This window comes from Schistocerca americana, chromosome 2 (assembly GCF_021461395.2).
Source record: "Schistocerca americana isolate TAMUIC-IGC-003095 chromosome 2, iqSchAmer2.1, whole genome shotgun sequence".
Taxonomy (NCBI): Eukaryota; Metazoa; Arthropoda; class Insecta; order Orthoptera; family Acrididae; genus Schistocerca; species Schistocerca americana.
The window spans coordinates 2765971-2789851 of record NC_060120.1 but is presented as its reverse complement, the minus strand read 5'-3'; the positions used below and the strand labels follow the sequence as shown (position 1 = coordinate 2789851).

Genomic DNA, 23881 nt, shown 5'->3' with positions numbered 1-23881 from the left:
GTTATCAAGGGTACACGAGTGGGCCTTCGGTTCGGAAAGCCCATATCGATGATGAATCGTTAATGGTTCGCACACTGACATTTGTTGATGGCCCAGCATTGAAATCGGCAGCAGTTTGCGGAAGGGTTGCACTTCTGTCACGTTGAACGATTCTCTTCAGTCGTTGTTGGTCCCGTTTTTGCAGGATCTTTTTCCGGCCGCAGCGACTCGGAGATTTGATGTTTTACCGAATTTCTGATAGTCATTGCACACTCGTGAAATGGTCGCACAGGAAAATCCCTTACTTCATCGCTACCTCGGATATGCCGTGTCCCATCGCTCGTGCGCCGACTGTAACAACACGTCCAGACTGTAACACCACGTCCAAACTCACTGAAATCTTGACAACCTGCCACTGTAGCAGCAGCAACCGATCTAACAACTGCGCCAGACACTGGTTGTCTTATACAGGCGTTGCCGACCGCAGCGCCGTATTATGCCTGTTTATACATCTCTGTAGTTGAATACGCATGCCTATATGTTTCTTTGGCGGTTCAGTGTAGTTTTGTTACTGCATGCACTTGATTTTCACAATTTTCAGACTTTCTCTTTCAAGATGCTTCTATTAACAACTGTGTTTATTAGTTTATTATGAATCAGCTGCGCTAAGATATGTCTGTTAAATTACTCTGAGACCAAATAATGATTCAGTGTTATCTTTTAGAACAAGTGTCAAAATCCAACCTACTGAAAATTTGTAATAGACACAATAGGTTAGTTAGCATGTTTCCGACTTCCCCGGGTAAGCGATAAATGCAAAAATTAATACAGATCCGTTTAGAATGAAATTCTGATAAAGCAGTTGTCAGGTAAAGGTAGAATAGGAAACACAATGACAGCCCATTACGGCGGGTGTACAAAAGTCGACACGTACTTTTCCAGTCTGGTGCCCAGCTTCTCCGAGAGATCTCCTTCCAGTGTGTCGTACAGGTCGTCGGTTTCAAGGTCTTTCTTGGAACCGAGTACGAAGAGGTCTTTCAGCCACCTGAAACAAAATTTAGGGAACCTTCTAACAAATGCAACGTAGAACAAAATACAATAAAGCAGATCAGTCGGTACACTAGTGCACAATAATAAAGCATAATAAAGAAATGAGGGCACATTTCATAATCGGGACGAGGTAAAGCTTTATCACTACACACGCGGTATAGTGCTCAAAACAAAAAAGTGCTTAAAATGAAGACATGTTAATAAGCGTAATAAAGAAGAAAATTGCCGCACGAACGAATGTCACAATACAAGGGTAGGCATTCTGTATGATGACATAGAAAGAGGTAAAGATTTTGATACGATTGTAGGGCTACAATTCAGGGACACTTGATGAAACTGAAGTATGATGTTTTGTTCATCCAGTGAGTTATTGATTAATAAGTGATAACTAGAGCGCAGACTTTCATCCACTACCAAGTCGTAAAACTTGCACGCATTCATGCAATATCATATCATTAAGCATGCGCTATGAGATGCCAAAACAATACAAATGCTGCATGCGGAATCAAAATTCAGTTGCATATTTATTTCTATTTTCTTCTAAAACAGTATAAATTAACCAGTTTTTCCAGATTTTCTTCATTTTGGCTCATGCATTTATCAGACAGAACAATTTTCTGGACATAGAGCCGCGCGGAGTGGCCGCGCGGTTTGAGGCGCCATGTCACGGACCGAGCTGAACCTCCCGCCGGAGGTTCGAGTCCTCCATAGGGCATGGGTGCGTGTGTTGTCCTTAGCATAATTAGTTTAACTTACTTTAAGTAGTGTGTAACACTAGGGACCGATGGCCTCAGCAGTTTGGTCCCTTAGAAATTCACACACATGTGAACATTCTGGACATAGAAAATTACTTTTCTACGTCACAAGAAGTGACAGGTGCGTAGTTAAATTAGCATATTTCGAACAAAGTCAGGTCAAGATGGAAATCTTTTACATTTCGTGTCACCTTCTACTTAAAACCAAGGTTTGATCCGGTAACTTTGTTCATCTTACATTTTGCTGTAGCACACACCTCTCAGTTTTTGAATTTCTTCAATATTTGTCAGAGATTCCACCGGTTAGCTGTGTCTTCCAACTTCGTTATTGCTGTGGACAAATTTGCAAACTTTGATTTGATATAAATATGGTCTTGCTTCAAATTCGTTTTCTTGAATGCTCTTTCGCATCTTTAATGCGAACTGCGTCAGTGTCTTCGAAAGTGTCTACGAACTAAAACCGAAAAAAACAGTTAGGGGGCTATAACTTAGGACTTTTCAAGAAACTGAAGCAAAGAGATGCTAAGTTAAACAAATTTGCGGTAATTTATTTAAACATGTAACGGGCTTTAGGTTACGATAAAATATTTTAATTTCTTTCCCGGCCTTCATCACACACGTGGAAGCATCCTTAACAACAATAGAACTCTTTTGTTATTTGAATTTATTGGCACGAAGCATACTGACTTCTGCCTGCATCTGCCGAGCCGAATTAGGGCGCTTTAAGTCACTATGACGTTTACTGACTGTAACAAAATTCACGAAATTTCTCTCTGCTCTTTTGGGGTAACTGATATGAGAAACTCAACAGAAAAAGGTGCTATGATGCCAGTTATTGCAACATATGCACTAATCCCAGAATGATGATGTAATGTGCATTACAAACGTCTAAATTCATCCAGTTACATCGATGAAATCTTCGAAATGCGCATTCTATCCCCAAATGTCCAAAACATGCAAACATGCATTTGCATTGAATTCGGGTTCCAGTGATAACACTGCCATAACGATTTTCTATTTGTTGCCGAGACGAGAGAGAGAGAGAGAGAGAGGGGGGGGGGGGGGGAGAGGGAGGAAGGGAGAGACCTGGAAATTAAATCATGTTATTTGTTGTATGCAAACACATTTTTGGATGATGTTAGTTTTGATATATCTCCTCTCACTCTATAATTCTCAATATTCAACGAGATGGTGGTGTCCATTGGGTAGTTATTTTTTATGCACCGTGAGAACAAGACTACAGACTATCTCTGTTGGGAGCCTGTTGGCAGGAAATCTCCAGAGATACCTCAGAGTTCGTTTGAGATTGGGCCGTTAATTTCAGATAAAAATAGAAAATATTTCACAACAATGTGGTTTTTCTTGCCGGCACCCGGTCTTAACGTAAGAATGAGCCGGTTCACTCAGGCAAGGTTTTGTCATTTTAATGAAGTTGTTGCTAACATCCAACGTCGGCGTCGTTTAGTCTGTTGCCACTACAATGGACCTCTCACGCGCTAAGCGAAAGTCCAGTACTGAGAGCTTCGCGCTCAGAGGAGCTGTGAAGAGCCTCTAATGGTAGAGCTTGACGCTTACCGCTTGCGAGCCGTAAATCACTTTCACAGTTCACACGATCGTAAGCTAGGCGCCGAGCCGAACAACCTACAGGCTATCTGACACACGTCATTCTCCCTCAGTACCTTACTAAATATCAGCATATCGATTTCGTAGCCGTTTTTCCTAAAAACTGATATGTATGCTAAACAGTTAAATCTGACAAGTAATACTAGTAGTCGTACATCCCGTTCCTCCGACTGAAGTGGAAAATAAGCTCACCGGACGACATATTAGCCACTGTCTCTGAAGAGCATACTTTGTGTAGAAGTAGACCAGGCGGTCATATGATCTACCACCGTTGTAAGTTAGGGTAGTGAAGTGGTGTGTATGTGCCAGTCAGTTGTCGGTACCAGGTCAGTAAGGCGACATGAGGTGAAACGTGACAAGCTGGAAGAAAGGACCTACTGCGTTTGGACAGGCTCAGTACCACGCCAAGACTGAGGCCTTCCTATTTGCTGGTGTATCAGCGCGGTTGAAAGGTCTCTGTTGGATTCCTTTCATGTTTAATTTCTTAAATCTGTTGTCATTTACGGCATAAATTCCTCTTCTAAATTTACTGTGGCGTTTCTGACTATCTGGGAGGAGACTGAGTAGTGGAACGTGTTACTTTTACACATAAACAAGAACGATTTGTCACACTACTACACTTTAAAACACAGTTTATATGTTATTCATGTCACACAGTCTCATACGGAACCTACATCTGCTTTCTTTTATATACTGTATATGATAAGATACTGTCATCCCCCTTCCCTTCTGTGTGAGAGGATGAATGAGCAAATGTGTTTCTAGTTGCATGCTTGAGGGTAGCAGACAAGTCTGTCTGCTAGAGAACAGTAGGACCAACGTCGGAACAGGTAGCTACGCTTTCTAAAGGCAGAGAGGTTTCTATCCTTAGTATGGTTCTGTCCGTCCGTTGTCATGTTGGTATAGGAAGCTGCCCCTCTGGCCACTTCCGTTGGTGCTCGGTAGGGGCCCAGGTCAGTCTGTCCGTGGCGAGCGTCTGAAGTGGTAAGATCTCCGGCTAAGCGCGTGTCTGCTAAGTCCGTAGGACAATGGATTTCTTAAGTTCAGCCTAACTGAAAATTTAATCACCTTTATTTCAGGTTTAGCTCTAAAATATCTAATGTTATCTTAAATTGCAGCGCAGTGTAATTCTCGTGTGAAGTTCAGATTATTTTCCGGTAGTTGCTTTGTCACTACTTTGTGAGTAAAGTGGAACCACGTGTTGATCAGTAACTCTAACTAAGATCAATCTTAAATGCGAATGCTTGTGTGATTATAACGTCTCGTCTTGACAATATTTTTCAATATAGCAACTTTTCTTTATGTTCAACCCACGTGGGGTGTACTTTGCGAGACCGGTACCACGTGCTTATATAACTGTTTGACCCGTCAGGTTAATAGTAAGACGTTAGTAACCAGTTCGAGGTTTTTCTTTTGTAAATTGCTTTTCGAACTAATTTATTTTAATTATCAAAATTATTGTGGAGTTACACTCTTTGTGTAAACCAAGTTGACCACGTGAAGCATGTGGTGTAATCATCAAAGTAGTCCTCAGCTATTCTTTTCGCGAAGATTTCACAAAGAGTTAATATGAATTTAGTATACCAGTGTGTGGTAATTACATGACGGACAGGATTGTGCTACGAACGTATCTTCTTTGGGTGAAAATTTGAATCTGTTGGTAGTGGTTAACTTTCTCTTGCATATGTTCCAACGTTCTTTGTGTGTTGTTTTATGAATGCAGTGTTGTATGCAGTCTCCCGATCTTGCCTCCATATTTGATGTGTTCCGTAAGATTGCAATCTCACATTTTCACAATCCTAAATAAGGCACCAGCTCAGTTATAACTCACGTTTGATATGCTGAAATTTCAATGATCAATCTTAAAATAAATTTCCAAATATAAACTGATTTCTTTCTTTTTATTTAAATTCTCTTTTATATATATATATATATATATATATATATATATATATATATATATATATATATATCACCGGTTGTCGTATGACTATTAAAAAATTATAATTAATGTTAGTCTGGTTGGGAATTCGGTAAGCTAGACTGGATGCCTGGTGAAACAGTTGCTCAGTAATGCAAGGTTAACTTCCCCAGACAGCTCACAGCTTTTAACCCGCTTTTATTGTCTAGCAGTACCGCTTACATAGCAAAAATTAAAGTAACAACATTACACGGTGTGACCAAAATGTCTACAAGGCATGGTGTAGCACTCGCTGTGACGTAACATGGAGTAGGAACAGTTTACGCAAAAAGATCCCAACCAAGATGGGGGCGAGAGGAGTAGTACGCCTTGTCAGTGACAGTCGGTTTAAAACCCGAGAGGAATTTCTGCTGTCAATGACTGTAGATCTATCTGAAGCAGTTTCCAACTGAGGAGGTCACTGATTGATGCATTTGCTCTGGGGTACCTCTCAAAAGGCCACCGCTCTCATAGCGATACATGAAGCGGTATATTTTCGTAGCGTCAAACTACACAGAAACTAGACTGTAGCTAGAATGAGATTTTCACTGTGCAGCGGAGTGTGCGCTGATATGAAACTTCCTGGCAGATTAAAACTGTGTGCGCGACCGAGACTCGAACTCGGGACCTTTGTGAGTCGTGCTTCGGTAGCTCAGGTGGTAGAGCACTTGCCCGCGAAAGGCAAAGGTCCCGAGTTCGAGTCTCGGTCGGGCACACAGTTTTAATCTGCCAGGAAGTTTCATAGACTGTAGCTGATTGGGGAGTGTAGTGTGCAGTGTGTGGTCTGACAAGTTGCGATTTTGCCTCTTTTCAAATATGCAGGGCGTCCAGTGCCCATACGGATCAATGAAACTTTTAACCCCTAGTATGTGGAGAATGAAGTTCATATTAGAGGTGATTCTGTGATGTTTTGGGAGTGTTTCTTGTGCCATTACTTGGGCCTCACTCAGATTACCATGAGCATGAACCAGGTTGTTTACTTAAACAATTTCTGTGATCCTTTGTTCTACATCTTTGAGGCGAGCATGCTGAGACTCTTGTCCTCCAGGATGAAACAGCCATGTTCACAGGGCGGCACGTCCAGTTTCCTGGTCTGACCAAAACTGAGGTACGCTATCGCACCCTGAGTGGTTCGCTATTTTCATAACACAGAAAATGTTTGCAGTGATGTGGAACAGTGTGTGAAACACAACAGTCAGTATCACTGCAGTTTGGCCGTTCTATGGGATCTCATCATCAATGGGTTGCTGCAGCTGAAAGAGCCATACCTGTCTCCCTCGCCGAAAAGAGGCTATTAGCAAGCCTAACGTAATTATGCCCGTTGTTAGGTCGATGTCTCATTGGGGTGACAAATTTTTTCCGATGTAGTTATTTATCAAGGCATATGTAATTGTTTGTTACGCAATGTGCGCTGACGAAAACAAAAATCGCAACGCCAACAAATAATTAATGCTGAGTAATAAAATTTCTGGAATACATCTGTCTAGGAAAAATATTTAAATGATTAACATTGCAGGACCACTGGTTAATGTAAGACCGAGATAAGCTGTTGCAGATGTGAAATGCCGGTACATTAGGAACCAGTATAATCGCCAGAATGTTGAACGCAGCAGTGGAAAGGTGTAGACGTTGCGTCGTATAGATGTAGGATGTCAGTTTGTGGGAATTCGATGCTTGTTTCACTTAGTCGGTCAATACGAGGACTGTTCATGCCGTTTGTGGATGACGCTGGAGTTTTCGTCCGATTATGTCTCACACGTGCTCGATTGGAGACAGATCTGGTGATCGAACAGGCCAAGGCAACATGTCGACACTCTGTAGGGCAAGTTGGGTAACAACAGCGGAATGTGGGCGAGCGTTATCCTCTTGGAAAACACCCCCTGGAATGCTGTTCGTGAAGAGCAGCATAACAAGTCGAGTCACCAGATTGACGTACAAACTTGAAGTCAGGGTGCGTGGGATCACCGCGAGTGTGCTCCTGCTGTCATACGAAGTCGCACGGCAGACTCACAACTCCAGACGTAGGTCCGGTGTGGCCAGCGCCAAGACAGGTTGGCTGCAGGCCCTCGACTGGCCTTCTTCACTGGCACAGACGCAGAACCAGCTTCCGTCAGAGAGCGCGACAGACTTCCACCCTGGCCTCCAATGAGCTCTCACTTTACACCACTGGAGTCGCAAATGGCGGAGCTATGGGGCCTGTGGAACGCACCCTTCAGGGCGTCTGGATCGGAGCTGTCCTTGAAGTAACAGAGTTACAGCAGTTGTTGTGTCGCTGTGGTGGGAACTGTTGCCCAGATTGTTGCTGCAGATGCAGTTCGGTGGTCTTCCCTCCCAGCACTGCCGCGTGGCCGTCCGGAGGCCAGTCACCTTGCGGCCGTACATTGTTGTGATCACCGCTGCCAGCAGCGAAAATCGCAAAAGAAATACCCATCTTCTCGTAGCTCCATTACACAACCTCGTATAAATTCAGTGAGGTATTGATAACGGCGTCTTCGTCGCCTTAAAGGCAATCTTGACTAACATCGATTGTCCAATTTCAGAGTATATTTATAGCAAACCTGATTTGCATCCTCATAGAGGCGCTACTATAGCGCCACTCATGCATCTGGCACGAAATCTGAACAGGCATCTTCTTTCAGAAGGAGAAACACGCCTACCAACTTTCGCTTACAGCGCACAACTCCTTCTTGGAGTTCCGTCAGTTTATTTTAATTATCGACTCAAATTTGGGCTACTCCCGGTGTTATGATTGTGGTATAGCTTTAGCACTTGCTGTCGATCTCCATTCCTACGACTACGATTAGTTGACTGTTTGGCTTTCAATTCATAGAGGAACTGGTGGCCACCTTAGGTGCGCCAACACTACCCATAGTCAACATATAAAGGACGAAGGCTTTGCGGTCCAGAATCGATATGCCAAGCAGGCAAAATCGCCATGAGCATTTAAGCAATCATGTCACCGACGCACCAGGTTGAAGACATCTGTTTAGTGAAACACTGTGTCCTAATTGTATGAAGAAGTCCGTAACCACCTGCTGCACATCCCCGTCCGGCAGGAACGATCGGCCCTTCAGTCCCCATTTTAAGCGACCGCAGGCGTGGTATTTGCGTGGGAAGAGGTCAGGACTACAGGGCGGGTGCCCGATGAGTGACCCCCACTCGAGCTGCCGCAACTTCTGTGTTACGACATTTGCCACACGGGTTAGTGAGTTTTCATGGAGCAACACCACGGAATGTGACGCACCACTTCACAACAGTGGTTTCTGACAGACATGGGGCCCCATTCACGTTCTTCATTTTCCAGTGGATGTCTACCGATGTTTGTCCTTAGCTAGCCATGAAAAGAATAACAGTGCGTTGGTCCTGTTTGGACACATTTGGTAATGGCGTCACCATAGTTCATGTTTCCGCATTTATTGCACGCACTTCGGAAAGACACGAATGTCACACTATTTTTATATGGGCGGGATGTTGGGCCGGGCTGTCAGCGGTATAGGCAACCCCTTCTCCAGCCAGTTGACAATATAAATTTTAATTAGATTAACAAGAAAGAAGAAACAATTAGGGGAGATATTTAAACTGAATTTAAAACTTTTCGAGGGGAAAAATAAAATGGAAGTATGAAAAATATGACCTCTTGCACTGGTAGTTAAAAACATTAATACTAAAAGGTAAAACGAAACACAATAAGTGCTCATTTAAAAACATTTATAAACTGATGCCAAAACACTGATATTTAAAAGAAGCACCCTCTCTCTGACTAAGAGCTGGATGGACATGCCCCAGGACAGGGAGGCTGTTGCTGAAGTGGGGAATTTTGGCGAATGAGAAAGGTAGGAATGTGGTGATGTAAAGATGGGGGACTGGTGCATAGCAGCAATGGAGGAGTGGCTGTTGGGATAGGAGAAGGAATGGAGTATACCGGAAATTGGTGAAAAAATGGCTCTGAGCACTATGGAACTTAACATCTGAGGTCATCAGTCCCCTAGAACTTAGAAACCTAACTAACCTAAGGACATCACACACATCTATGCCCGAGGCAGGATTCGAACCTGCGACCGTAGCGGTCGCGCGGTTCCAGACTGAGAAATTGGTGATTCGAATAGTTGTTGGGAAAAGGGGGATGCAGACTGAAAGGCAAATGGGAAAAAAGGAGGGTAAGAAAATGCAGGGAGGGGAGGGAGAGGAAGCTCTGACGAGGTGGAATGGGTGGGGTGGACTTACAGCTGGTGGGAAAGCTAACGTTGAGGTGCCGTGCTCTCTGGGAAGGGGGAAGAAGTTGAAGTTTCTTTGGGAGAGTAGATGGAGGGTGTACAGATGAAGGGGGTGGAGGATTGTGTTAATTAAGGCGCGGCTGCATACGAGGATTGTACAGTAGAGAGAAAATGATAGGATTATTGGAGTCGAGATTGTGGATGGTGTATATTGTTCAGAAGTGTTCAGCGTGAGTGAGCAGAGGAGGGAATCTGATGAGTTGGAAAAGGTTCAGTGGAGGGAAGATAAACAGATACAGAAAGTGAAGCAGAGTGCATGACGTTAGAGGATTTGGAGAGCCTTTTGAACTTGGGAGGGGTGAATATCGACGCAACATTTACATAGCAAAAGGAGAGGTGGATCAGGGATTTGTCCATGTTAAGGACTATGGAAGGGTGTAGTCCCCATGTTCGGCCAGTTAGTAGTTTTAGTCTATTGTGAACTTTCTGTTGGGTGGTTAGTAGGTGAGGCTTCCATGTTAGTTGATGATCGAAGGTTAGTCCAAGGTATTTTAGTGTGTTAGTTACCTAGATGGGGTGGTCATAAATGGTGAGGTAGAGGTCGTGGAGATGGGAGGTGTGGATGGTGGGCTCTATAATTTTTGCCTGGTTTTGGAGTGGTTAATCTTAAGGAGCCACTGGTTACACCAGGAAGTAAACTGATCGAGATGGATTTGGAGGGATCGTTGCGATTTCTGGAGCTTATGACAGAGGGTGAGGAAAGCAGTGTCATCAGAATACTGAAGTAGGTGGGTGGGAGGACGTGGTTACGGCTTATCGGCAGTGTATAAGACGTAAAGGAGATGGGAGAGAATGGAACCTTGCAACTCTCCTGGATTGGGGTGGGAGGTACGGGAATTGGTGTTGTTGACAATGAAATAGGATGGGTGAATGGAGAGAAAAGATGCAGTAAGGTGGACATAGTTGGTTGGAAGTGCTTAAGTCTGGAGTCTGAAAAGGAGACTGGAATCCCGCATGCAATCATATGCTTTGTCTAAGTCAAGGGAGACAAGGATGGCGGATTGACGGTTGTTTAGCTGTTGGGATAGGAGATGGGTTAGATTCAGGAGTTGATCATCAGTAAACAACGAGGGACACAAACGACTTTGGGTAATGGGAAGCAGATGGTGCTGGTGCAGATGTCGGTGGATGTGTTGAGAGAGGATGGATTCAAAGACCTTGCTAAACACTGAGGTGAGGCAGATGGAGCGCTACGAGGAGATGTCAGTAAGGGGTTTGTTCAGCTTGAGGAAAAGTATGATTTTTAAGGTTTCCCACAGGCCAGGGTAGTAGCCTGTGGAGAAGATATTGGTACATATAGGGCTGCAAGTGCGATGAGACAGGAGAGAGGACAGTCTTTGAGGTGTCGACAGGTAATCCTGTCGTGAATAGGGGATACGTTGCCTTTCCTGCGAGGTGCTTGTTTTGTGTCCTGTGCTGTGACTAAAGGGTTTAATTCTGTTTCTGGTATGTTGTTCAAATACCGGAAGCTGGGAGGTAGGGGTAGGAATGTCACACTAATGCCTTGCCTACGTGTCGGTGCTTATTTCCCCGCATCGGTGTCGCATTACGTTGCAAATACGCAGCAGCAACGCCCTCACACGGAAACTTTTTGCTCGCCCCTTATACATATCTCGCAGTGATGTGAGAAGGTCCGTAGGAGGCTCTTCAAAAGCCATATTGGCACTCAATCTATTCTTGAAACACACGGAGCTGAGGTCTCGAAATGTCCTTGTGTCTACTAACAATATGTGCTCGTAATTCATTCGCCTCAGCGCATCTTAAACTTGCTCCACAGGACTTTTATCCATTATGGACGTGAAACAGTGCGACTGTGATGAATGAAGGTTTCTAGAAATTGCTGCAACCAGTTACGTTTCGTGATCTTCATTTTTATTTAACATGACCTGTTTCGAATCGTCTAGCGATTCATCATCAGGTTGCACACACTGCATGTCTGAAACATTGTGGGGGCATGTAGCTGTGGCAATATATACAAACGAAACATGTAAGCACTGATTGTGGCGTGAATTGTTTACAACATGTGATCGACTTAAAGGAATAACTTATAGTTGGTTTAATCCTGGTGCACTCATTATTCTGGGATGTAGGATGGATGTTAGCTAGTAATGTTAGTTCTGCAGCACTTCACAAGTGATTCCTACCGACTTATCTTGTAACATCAGGGAATTTGGCCTTGTCTGCTGGTACTGTGAATAGCCGAAAGTAAGGGAAAGCTATAGCCGTCATTTTTTGCGAGAGCATGCAGCTCTTCTGTATGCTTAAATAATTATAGCATACACTTGGGTAAAATATTACGGAGGTAAATAATCCTCCACTTGAATCTACGGGAGTGGACTCGAATCTATGGGTGGGAGAGTGGAATGTTAGATCCCTTAACCGGAGAGGTGGGTTATTAAATTTAAAAAGGGAAATAGATAGGTTGAAGTTAGATATAGTACGAATTAATAAAGGCATGTTGCAAGTCAGTAAAGGGTTTGCAACACATAATCAGATGGTGTAGTGAAGGGATAGGTCTAATAATGAATAAGAAGACAGGAATGTTGGTAACAGCTACTATTAACAGCATTTTGAATGCTTAATCATAACCAAGACAGGAATGAAGTCAACATCCATCATAGTAGTACAAGTTTATATGCCAAATAGCTCCGCAGATGATGAAGAGATTGAAAAAATGTATGATGAAATAAAGGTAATTGTTCGGGTAGTTAAAGGAGATGAAAATTTAATTTTGGTGGATGACTGGAATTTGGTAGGAGGGAGGGAAGAGGAGGAGAAATTGTACAATTTCGTGGACTGGGGGGAATGAAACGAAAGAGTAAGCCGCCTGACAGAACTTCACAAAGAGCATTCATTAATCATTGCTAATACTTGCTTAAACAACCATGGTTGTATACTGGAAGAGGCATCGGGATACTGCGAGGTTTAACACTGACTGTAATTATAATGGTGTGACAGTGCTTTCGAGACCAGAGTATTAAAGTGTAAGACATTCCCTGGGGCAAATGTGGTCTCTGGTCATGATTTATTTGCTATAGATTGCAGAGTAAAAGTAAAAAATGCAAAAAGATAAGAAATTAAGTAAATGAGACCTGAATAAATACAAGGAACCAGAGGTTGTCGATAGTTTCAGAGGGAGCATCAGGTAATGTTAGACTAAAACAGGGGAAACGAATAGGTTGCTTTGAAAGATAAAACAGGGAAGGCAGCAGAGTATCACATAGATAAAAGTAAAAGACCTAGTAGAAAGCCTTGGGAAACTCAGAAGATTTTGAATTTAATGTACGAAAGGAGAAATTTTAAAGATGCGCCAAATAAAGCAGGCGAAAGGGAAAACGGACTTCTAAAAAATAAGACTAGTAGTTAGTGCAAAATGGCTAAGCAGGAATCTCTAGAGTCTTTCATTAAAGGCTATAGAAGCGTATGTAACTAGGGGAAAGATAGGTAGCGCTTATAGAAAGATTAATGTGGTCTTTGGAGAAAAGAAAAGCAATTGTACAAACAGCAAGAGCCTAGATGGCATGCCTGTGCTCAGCAAAGAAGAGAAAGCTGAATGGTGGAAAGAATACACAGGTGGCCAGAAACAGCTTCGAAGGGTGTGGCAGGGGACATTGTGCTGAGAATTAATTGCTAAGAAAAAAAATGACATGTTGCGCCGTCTCCGAGTTATTTAGCGTTGAAGTTAGCGAATTAGACCGCAAATTCAAGCTGTTGCACGCGCTAAAATGTGGTAATGCGGTAAGGTACCACTTGTTGAAATGCTCATTACCAGTGATATGCGCCTTTTTCGGAAGCGATAAATTGAAGCTAGGTAAACAAAACCTACGTTTGTTCGTTTTGGGGAAACCAAGCGAAGAACACATTTGGCGACACTGTCCCTGGCAGGCTGCTTGGAAGTTGTGCACGTGGCATCCTCGTTGGTTAACTTCAGTGCCCACCAACTCGGAAACGGCGCAACATATCGGACTTATTTTCTGAACAATTATTTCTCAGCGCAATCTCCCCCGCAATAGCCTTATAAGATTTTCAGACTGTTTCTGACCACCCTGTATAGAGGGGATCTACAAGGGAAATGTCTTCAAGACAATGTAAAATTACATGCAGTGAGATGATACTGCGAGCGGAATGTGACAGAACGCTTTAAGAGAAGGTGTCTGGAGTAGACGACAAACCCTCAGAATAATTCAGGTTCTTGGGACAGTGAACTATGTCAAAGCTGTATCACTTGGTGTGCAAGATATACGCAACATGTGAAATAGCTGCCGACTTCAAGAAGAATGTAACAATTATAATCACGAAGAAAGCAGGTGTCGCCACATGAGAATATTGCCAAACTATCAGTTCAGTAAAGTCATAGTTGTAAAATATTGAAACAATTAGTCCATCTCGTGTACAAGGTATATGATACAAGCGAAAAACCCTCAGACATCACGAAGCATGTAACTATTGCGATTTCAAAGAAAGTAGTGGCTGACAACTGTGAACTATCGAGATCCTTGGGAGAACCAAGCGTGACAAAAATAGTTCACCGGGTGTGAAAGAAATATGATATAGGCGAAGTACCCTCAGACTCCCGGATGAATGAAATTATTTCAATTCTAAAGAAGGTAGGGGCCTACAGTTGTTAATATTACCGATCTATCAGTGTAATAGGAATGGTTGCAAAATATTGATACGAATTATTTGCAGAATAATGGAGAAACTAGTTGGAAACTGAACTCAGATAAGATAAGATTGAGTCACGAAGAAATGTAGAAACATGCGAGGCAATACTGACTCTATGGCTTATCTTAGAAGATATGTGGAGGTTAAAGAAATGCAAACGTACGATCATAGTATTTGTAGATTTAGGGAAAGCTTTTGACAATGGTCACTGGAATATACTCTTTAAATTTCCGAATTTAGGAGGGGTAAATTACAGAGAACGAAAGATTATATACACCCTGTACAGAAACCAGACAGCTGTTATAAGAATATAGGGGCACTAGAGAAAAGCAGTGGTTGAGAAACGACTGAAACAGAATTGTAGCCTATCCCCAATGTTATTCAATGTGTGCATTAAGCAAACAATAAAGGAAACCAAAGAACTATTTGGAGAAGGAATTCAAGTTCAGGGAGGAGAAACAAAAACTATGACTTTTGATGACGAAGTTGTAATTCTGTCAGAGACAGAAAAGTGTGCAGTTCTAAGACATCGACTGCATTCCGACCAGTGCAGCGCCGCGAGGCGGCATCGAGAAGGCGGTGACCCGAGCGCCAATGGAAAGAGCAGGCACCGCCACGCCTCTAGGAAGACGAGAGCTCAGCGCCCCATCTCAACGCTGACCCAACCGGCCACTCATCGCTGGTAGACCCAGTTCGGTCGCAGACTTCGAGAGCGTCAATGCTAAGTATTATCAAGATGACACTTGGCCGCGTTCTTCGGCTAGTAATAATGAAAAGTACTTGCATATAGGAGGCATAGGAAGCAAGTTAAGTTATGTTTATTTTCTTTATAGAAATAAATTGTTCTATTGATCTACAACTGTTATGTACAGATTATTTAGGATCCTGCCACCGTCCATCGCAGCCTCTCTCCTTCCTTGTTTGTGTCCATGCTGACTCCAACAATGGTCGACACAACAAAAAGGACTTAAAAGAGTTCCTGAATGGAATGGATAGTGTCCTGAAAAGAGGTCATAAGAGGAGCATCAACCAAAGTAATGCTAAGTAATCATATTAAATCGCGCGATGCTGAGGAAATTAGATTAGGAAATGAACTCTAATAGCAGTATATGATTTTTGCTATTTGGGTACCAAAATAACTGATGATGGCCAGAGAAGAGAGGCACTGAATAGAAACTGGGTATAGCAAGGAGAACAGTTCTGAAGAAGAGGAGTTTGTTAACATCTAAGTGTTAAGAAGTATATTTTTTGTAGCATACACTTGTACGAAGTGAAACGTGCACGATAGACAGTTCAGATACACAAGCAGAGAACAGAAGCTTTAGAAAAGTTGTGCTATAGGAGAATACTGTAGATTAGATGGGTAGATCGAGTTGCTAATGAGAAGGCAGTGAATCGAACTGGAAAGAAAAGAAATTTAGAGTACAACTTGACTACAGCAAGAGATTAGTTGACAGGGCACATTCTGATTCATCAAGGAATTGTCAGCATGGTATTGGAAGGGAGTGTGTGTGGGCGGTGAGGGAGGAGCGAGGGGGGGGGAGGTTGAGGAGTAAAAATTGTAGAGGGAGACTGAAATATGACTACAACAAGAAGGCTTAAACGGATGTGGACTGCAGTACTTATTCGGAGATGAAGAGGTTTGCACAGGATGGAATAGCGCGGAGAGCTGCATCAAACCAGTCTGCGGACTGAAGACCGTCACATAACATCACGTTACAGTGTGAGAGTGTATCACTGTGGACTGTGAACCTCACTTCAATAAAGACTACAGCACTGTAGTAGTTCTGAGAATGGCTCAAGTATTTTTTTTCTTATACAAGGGAACGAGTTGTGCACTCTTAAATTTACATGGAAGAAACTGCTTCTTACGCGATAAGGTCCGTCTGACAAGGGGCGTGTTGTGAATTGCAATCAGAATACGACACACAACATTCCACGTGCAGTTTCGTTGTTTGTCTAGCAAATTTAAATGCTGTGTAGTTAAGTTGAAAGCTCTCTACGTTTCGCATCTTTTTCCGTGCGAGAATATCTAAATTAAGGTGTGCATGAGTATTCTTCCGCAGCATACATTCGAGAAATAGATTTGAGAATTTCCATCCTTGTTTCATCACTATCTTATCAAACGTATGTGCTGCCAAACTTGGCTGAACAGACAAGTTTGATCCATTTAAGAATCCTGCTAGGTATTAAATTACTTTGACATTCTTTTTTTCTTATTTTGTTCCTTTACTTTTACGTCATTTTAGTTTTGAATTATTTTCGTTTTTTTTTTTGTTCTCCAGATATTTTAATTATTTGCGTCTTATCTTTATACAGATTTACGAATTATTTTGGATCTCTAGTTTTATTACATAGGTTTCTAATCACGGTGATTTATATTTTTGTCGATTCTGAAACTGAGCAAGCGAGAAAAAGACTGCTTGTAAATCAATCCAACCAACGTCAGATACTTTCCACTCGTTAGTAAACATCTCATTTCTGCTAGCGTTCTATGTCCTGTAACTGTGGAGATGCTTGGTTACAGCTCTAATGTGTGGCACCTTACCACAGTTACTGACACTTCATTTCCTTTGGTTGTAACTAATCCACGTATGAAGAGGAATCTTCTGGAGACTATTAATTAGTTCCCATAACGAATTTGATCTATTCTTGGATTAATCTGATAGAACCTCGTGATGAAAACTCTGGCTGTTAAAGTATGAGAATCATTTAGGCAGCTATTACAGAGAAACATATGACGAATATTCAAGAAAAAAAAACGGATAAATTCAAAGTATTTCTGGCCATCGCTTTCTCTGCTCCTTCAATTCATACACAGGGTCATTCAGAGCCGTTTTTGGTTGGTTGGGTGGTTGATATGCTGCGAGGTCATCGGTCTCATCGGATTAGGGAAGGATGGAGAAGGAAGTTGGCCGTGACCTTTCAATGGAACCATCCCGGCATTTGCCTGAAGCGTTTTAGGGAAATCACGGAAAACCTAAATCACGATGGCCGGATGCGGGTTTGAACCGTCGTCCCCCAGAATGTGAGTCCAGTGTGCTAGACACTGCACCACCTCGCTCTGTAGAGTCCTTTTTACCGCTTGAATAAAACACCAGATGATTTATTCACTCTTCGGACCACATCATTTGAACGCAACTAGCCACATAGTGCAGGTTTTTCGTAGTTCTGCCGTTTGAGGAAGATTCGAGTACAGGGACACGGGGTGTGTATGACGCCGGTAAAGCACTTGTGTGTGCGTTATCGATGCCTCCGTTGATTAGGATACTTCACCAAGTTTTCGCTATCGCTTGTGAGTGGCCATGTTCGAACTATTGGTCTTCTTTCCCGGTAAAACATCACCCAATCGACGAATAAGAGCCATCTGCCACATCTGCAATCGCGAACGAAGAAAACTCTAAACTGAATCATTAGAAGGGTATCACGTTTACGTAGGTATAAAGAAAAATGCTTTCATATTAGCTGAGGTGATTTTGTTGGTAAAAATGAGTGCTTTGTGATAACACGCTGAGGTTAATGACGTCTTTTTCTTCACGGAACCATCAACGATGTAATTCAGAAATATCACACGCTCCGCCGTCTTCAGATATCTACATTTCTATCAGCCATTAAGGTAGCTGTCAAATAACTTGGTTCAAGAAGATCATGGTAGATGACATGTTACCCGAAAAGGAACGCCAGGAATGAAATCTCATGTTTTCTTGAGTGAAGAAAGTTGTTATATAATAATTTGCATTATCTGATTGGGTATTTTATTGATGGCCTTTGGATGCCTCACAGTACGATTTTGCTCACTACGTAAGTAGTTGCTGGTTCGTAGTACCCGAGGTTATCTGCGACGTTCACGGCTTACTGCATCATTATGTCTTGTCTTGTACGGTTATCGGGAATATCCATATAAAGATAGGTGCAATCAGCTGAATACACGAGCACCATGTGAACACATACAGGAGATATCTGTTAATAAACGCAACTAATCTTAGAATCGTGCGACCGTATCTGTATTAACACACCCACTGTCATCGAAGTTAATGTTCTTGTAGCAGTAAGGATTTTGCAGCTATATACTAGACGAAGGAGAGGCATCACGCTACGAAATGTTATGGACGATGATCGAAGAACAGAGTTGTTGCGAATTTGAGGAACAGCGTGGCGCACGTTTATTTAGAAACACATCAAATGCCTCTCTGCTTTACTATCCTGAAATATAGAAATCTGTCTCTCTCTCCCTATTCCTCTCCCTCTAGCTCTCCATGTGTTCAAAATGGTTCAAATGGCTCTGAGCACTATGGGACTTAACATCTGAGGTCATGAGTCCCCTAGAACTTAGAACTACTTAAACCTAACCAACCTAAGGACATCACACACATCCATGCCCGAGGTAGGATTCGAACCTGCGACCGTAGCAATCACGCGGTTCCGGACTGAAGCGCCTAGAACCGCTCGGACACTCCAGCCGGCTCTCCGTGTGTGCGCGAGGTGTACACGGTGTTGGTATTATGTCAACAATGATCATTTGTGCCCTCACCCACTTCGCCTGCCAGGGTAGACTCACAGTGCTGTTTTTTTCCCTTCATTTCGTGTGAACGTTCAATAAATGTTACACTGTGGCACTGACATTTCCATTGCTTGATACACTGATTTATTTGAGTACTAGAAACAGAAATTTATTATCTGGCAATCGTGTCCCAAAGTAGATGGTTCGGGGTTCTGCAGTATGGACTGTCGATCTCACACAGAAATGTCCAGCAAAATCTAGTTAGAGAACGGCCTTATTCTGTTACGTGAAGAAGAGAATTAAGGCAAACAAACTCGTACTCGAGAGAATCGTCATAGAATGCTCATCTACTCATTCTTAATTTTTAATCGTGAGTTGCCTATATTATAAAATTATTCGGTTTACTGGGAGAATTTTAGGGCAGTACGGTTTGTCTCTAAAGGAGATCGCATATAGGACGCTGGTACGACCAATTCTTGAGTACTGCTCGAGTGTTTGGCATCCGTACCATATCAGATTCAAGGAAGGCGAAGCAGTTCAGAGGCGGGCTCGTAGATTTGTTACCGGTAGTTTCGAACAATACCTTAGAGTTACGGAGATGCTTTGGGAACTCAAATGGGAATCCCTGGAGAGAAACACTGTCAAGAAAATTTAGAGAACCTGCATTTGAAGCTGACTGCCGAACGATTCTATTGCCGCGTAAGGACCATGAAGATAAAATACGAGAAATTAAGACTCGCACCGATGCATTTAAACAGTCGTTTTTCCCTCGCACTATTTGCGAGTGGAACAAGAAAGGAAATGACTATTAATGGTGCAGGATAACCTCGGCACTCACCGCACTATGGCTTGCGGAATATCTGTGTAGATGTAGATGTACATCAGGAGACCGCACGAATGTTCCCCTCTATTGGTCATAGGCGAGTTCGTCCTACGTCCCAGTCCAAGTGATACTGTGGTTGCATATCAAGCAATTTTCGTACTGTTCTCGACTGATGCGATGTGCTAAAATTTTTGTTGTCCAGTTTAGATCGGCAGCTGAAATCACAATGTAACACCCAGTAATTTATTATAATTATCAGTTCAGCATTTAACCATTTTTTTCGATTATGTATACGGAACTGCACGACTGTCACATGAATAAATAGTTGTCACAGTTGTAAACTAAAATCACAATATTAACGTATAACACGTTCTCTTCGTTACCAGTTACCACTTAGCATTAGAGCTTGGTTCTTTTTTCGTCGTGCCCCCTGGTGTGTAGCTTTACAGTATGACCAATGGCCGTTGTTCTTATCTACCAATACGCTGCATCAGTTCTGCTGTTTTTAAATGGAACTCTTGAAAAGAAATTTCGTGAAAAAAGGAGGAGACTGCGTTAAACCCTCAGATGCAGTTACTGTGCCACGTAAATACTGTACATTGGGCTAAAAAATCGACAATGTTAGCGAAAATTTCGCTTATTGTCCGTCTTGTTTTGGATGTGTTTCTGACTTGATTTTGATGCAACAACAGTGGGATTCCCTAGTAATCAATAAAGCAAGGACATCATTTATACACGGCACAAACAAGAGTTAAACTATAAGGATCGATCAAAAAGTTTCCGTTCGAAGTCCGTACAGTCCAGAATCGGTAAACCAAATAGGTAAAATAGCCGTCGAGCGTTGAGGAAATTATCCCACCGGCGCCCCAGATTGAAGTCACCCGCTTGGCAAAACACCGTGTCCTGCTAGCGTGAAGAAGTCCGTGACTGTCTGGTGCACATCCTCGTCCGACAGAAATCGTCAACCTTTCAAGGCCTTTTTTGAGGGGCTGAAGGCGTGATAATCGTACAGAATAGATTAGGAGAAACTTACGCGTCACGACATTTGCGACATGGGGACGTGCGTCATCACGAAGCAGCAGCTTCCATTGTCTCAATTTTCGCGGAAGTTTCGCTTTCATTGCACGCCGTTATTTCTCTCCATATACGTTCTTCATTCTCCGATGGACGTCTACCGGTGTTTGTCCTTCAGCAGCCAAGAATAAAAGTACGTTGGTCCTGTTTGGACGCGTTTGGTAAAAACGTCGCCAAAGCTCACGTTTCAGCGTTTCCCTCATGTGCATCGGAAAGACACAAGTGCCACACTGATCCATTCCTGCAAGTCGGTGTTTATACACCCGCATCGGAGTCGCGCTACGTTGCATTTACACTGCAGCAACGCCCTCAAACGGATACTTTTTGAACGCCCTTACAATATCCAACCCTGTGACGCAACAGTATTAATTTGTCTTCAGAAGATGATTCCTTCACCAATGTGGTGGAGCAGCTTAACGTGAGTCTGCTTTCTAGTAACGTTTCAATTTCTTAGTCTGCAGTGTTATCAAAGTTATCTACACAGTCGCTCAGTGATCACACTGACAATGAAAGTGACACTGAGATACAGAGCAAATTAAAACACTGAATTGTTCCACTGAAGAAGATCGTAATACGGTTCCATCTCTCAATCACCGCACGAGTAGTGGAACAACGGTTGTTGAGAGAATTGATCTCACTCTACAATCGCTGTACGTAGGAAAGATGTAGGCTACCTGTACAATGCTGCATCGATTACGTTGAAGAGCTTGCTCCCCTTCTAGCAGTAGTTTATGGTAAGTAGCTGCACAATCGAAGCGCTACAACCTGTTAGAAAAAGGCGCATGCCATTTACGTTTTCTAGAACAGCTGTGGGGCAGATATGAATAACTACTACTATTTATTGAAGGCGTTAGTATTTTGTGCACTCGTGGAAAATATTTTATGCTAGCGTATTACGACCTATTTTGGAGAATGAAAATCTGTTTGTAGGAATGAACATGGTTTCCACAATAAGTGATCTATTAAAATTCAGCTCGCTCTATTCGTCTTTAAGACGCAGCGTGTAGATAACGGCTTCCAAGGTGATTCCAGTTACGCGCTGTTACTTAGTGAACCAAGTATGAGCTTAAGGAATATCTGATGAGCATTCTGAATATTTCCTCTGCACTTAGATGTTAATGAGCAGATATTGACAGACGTGAAAGCAGTTTCTAACTATTACAAGAATGTTATGACAGCGTGACCACGATGTATATAAATAACTTGCTCCATGAGACTGTGCAAGCTTCTTCATCTCCCAGTACCTACCGCAACCTACATCCTTCTGAATCTGCTTAGTGCATTCATCTCTTGGTCTCCCTCTACGATTTTTACCCTCCATGCTGCCCTCCAATACTAAATTGGCGATCCCTTGGTGCCTCAGAACATGTCCTACCAATCGATCCCTTCTTCTAGTCAAGTTGTGCCACAAACTCCTCTTCTCCCCAATTCTGTTCAATACCTCCTCATTAGTTATGTGGTCTAACCATCTAATCTTCAGCATTCTTCTGTAGCACCACATTTCGAAAGTTTCTATTCTCTTCTTGTCCAAACTATTTATCGTCCATGTTTCACTTCCATACATGGTTGCACTCCATACAAATACTTTCAGAAACGACTTCCTGACAATTAAATCTATACTCGATGTTAACAGATTTCTCTTCTTCAGAAACGTTTTCCTTGCCATTGCCAGTCTACGTTTTATATCCTCTCTACTTCGACCATCATCAGTTATTTTGCTCCCCAAATAGCAAAACTCCTTTACTACTTTAAGTGTCTCATTTCCTAATCTAATTACCTCAGCATCACCCGACTTAATTAGACTACATTCCATTATCCATTCGAGATTAGTGTCGCAAAAATCTAACTTACGTCATTCTCAGTAAACGACTACAAATATACACCTCACCATATTTCTATTTAAAACAGATAGTCCTGTTTTCAAGACAAAGTATCCGGCTAAATATAACATTGAGTCGGATTTTTCCATTTTTGTACCTGGCAACACTAACTGTGACATCATAGAAGGCAGACAATGAAACATAACAAAGCCGACAATGAAATTACTGGCACGGCAATGTTTTTAGGGCAGCCAATAACACCCTCGGGGTGTTTCTCCCTTTCCCAACTCACCACTGGCGCCATTCTACTGAGCAGTCTACTCTAGGAGTGGTAGAGATCAGCGAAGTGCAGCACATTTCGTCATCATATCGTTCAGTCACAGAGGCGGTCGTCACACGCCAATGGCCGGAGCTGCAGGAGGAGCTTTCTTTGTCAGGGGGATGTTTACTGCACTTGCTCCAATAGTATACGTTCCAAGAACGAACTATCAACGCATTACTGCCTTTTACATACATCTCGCGAACGACCATGATTGCAAAATTAGACGCATTGTAGCTCATATTGATGCTTATGAACAGTCGCTCTTTTCACGTCATTCGTGAATTAAACACGGAGGGGAGAAAATTAAGAGTTATAAAACCACGGCGGGTTACGGTAGACTATCTAAAAGTATGCGTTCTGCTATGGTAGGTTTCCTAGTAGCACTGATCAGTTAAGGCTGTACCCGCATTACCTGTACGTTAGGTGTATTGCATACCTATTGGGCGTTACCTCCTGTCGATCGCTTTGCTTACATTTGTGATCAGTGGCTTACTTGATTCTCCTACAAGACCGGAAGCAGTGAAACGTCTATAAACTGAGAGCATACATAAGGGACCGTATAACCTACGGAACATTTTTGTTGTGTATAGCCGGCCGGAGTGGCCGAGCGGTTCTAGGCGCTTCAGTCCGGAACTGCGCTACTGCAACGGTCGCATGTTCGAATCCTGCCTCAGGCTTGGATGTGTGTGATGTCCTTAGGTTAGTTAGGTTTAAGTAGTTCTAAGTTCTAGGGGACTGATGACCTCAGAAGTTAAGTCCCATAGTGCTCAGAGCCATTTAAACCATTTTGTCGTGTATAGTTATCCTTCTGTCTGTGACATAAAAATAAACAGTATTCATAACAAAATTGAAATCGTCAATGTTTAAATCAAGTTTTATTCAAAAATTATTGATTAATGTTGGGAAACAGAGGCATATTGTCGTAAAAATAAACAAAAAGCAGATTTATCAAACAGCACTAGAAAATGCATTTCTTAAAGAAAGTTATGTAAAATAAAGAAAATGCAAAAAATATACATCAAACATCGCTTCAAA

General features: G+C 42.5%; 1 protein-coding gene across 2 annotated transcripts in view; it reads right to left on the bottom strand.

The window, feature by feature from the left end:
• LOC124594969 (probable multidrug resistance-associated protein lethal(2)03659) overlaps nucleotides 1–23881 on the bottom strand; it is a 294614-nt gene that overhangs the window by 154973 nt on the left and 115760 nt on the right. For both annotated transcript variants that reach the window (XM_047133490.1, XM_047133489.1), the window contains exon 2: nucleotides 914–1024. In XM_047133490.1, coding sequence (XP_046989446.1) covers nucleotides 914–1024 — 111 coding nt within the window. The remainder of the gene's footprint in view (nucleotides 1–913; nucleotides 1025–23881) is intronic.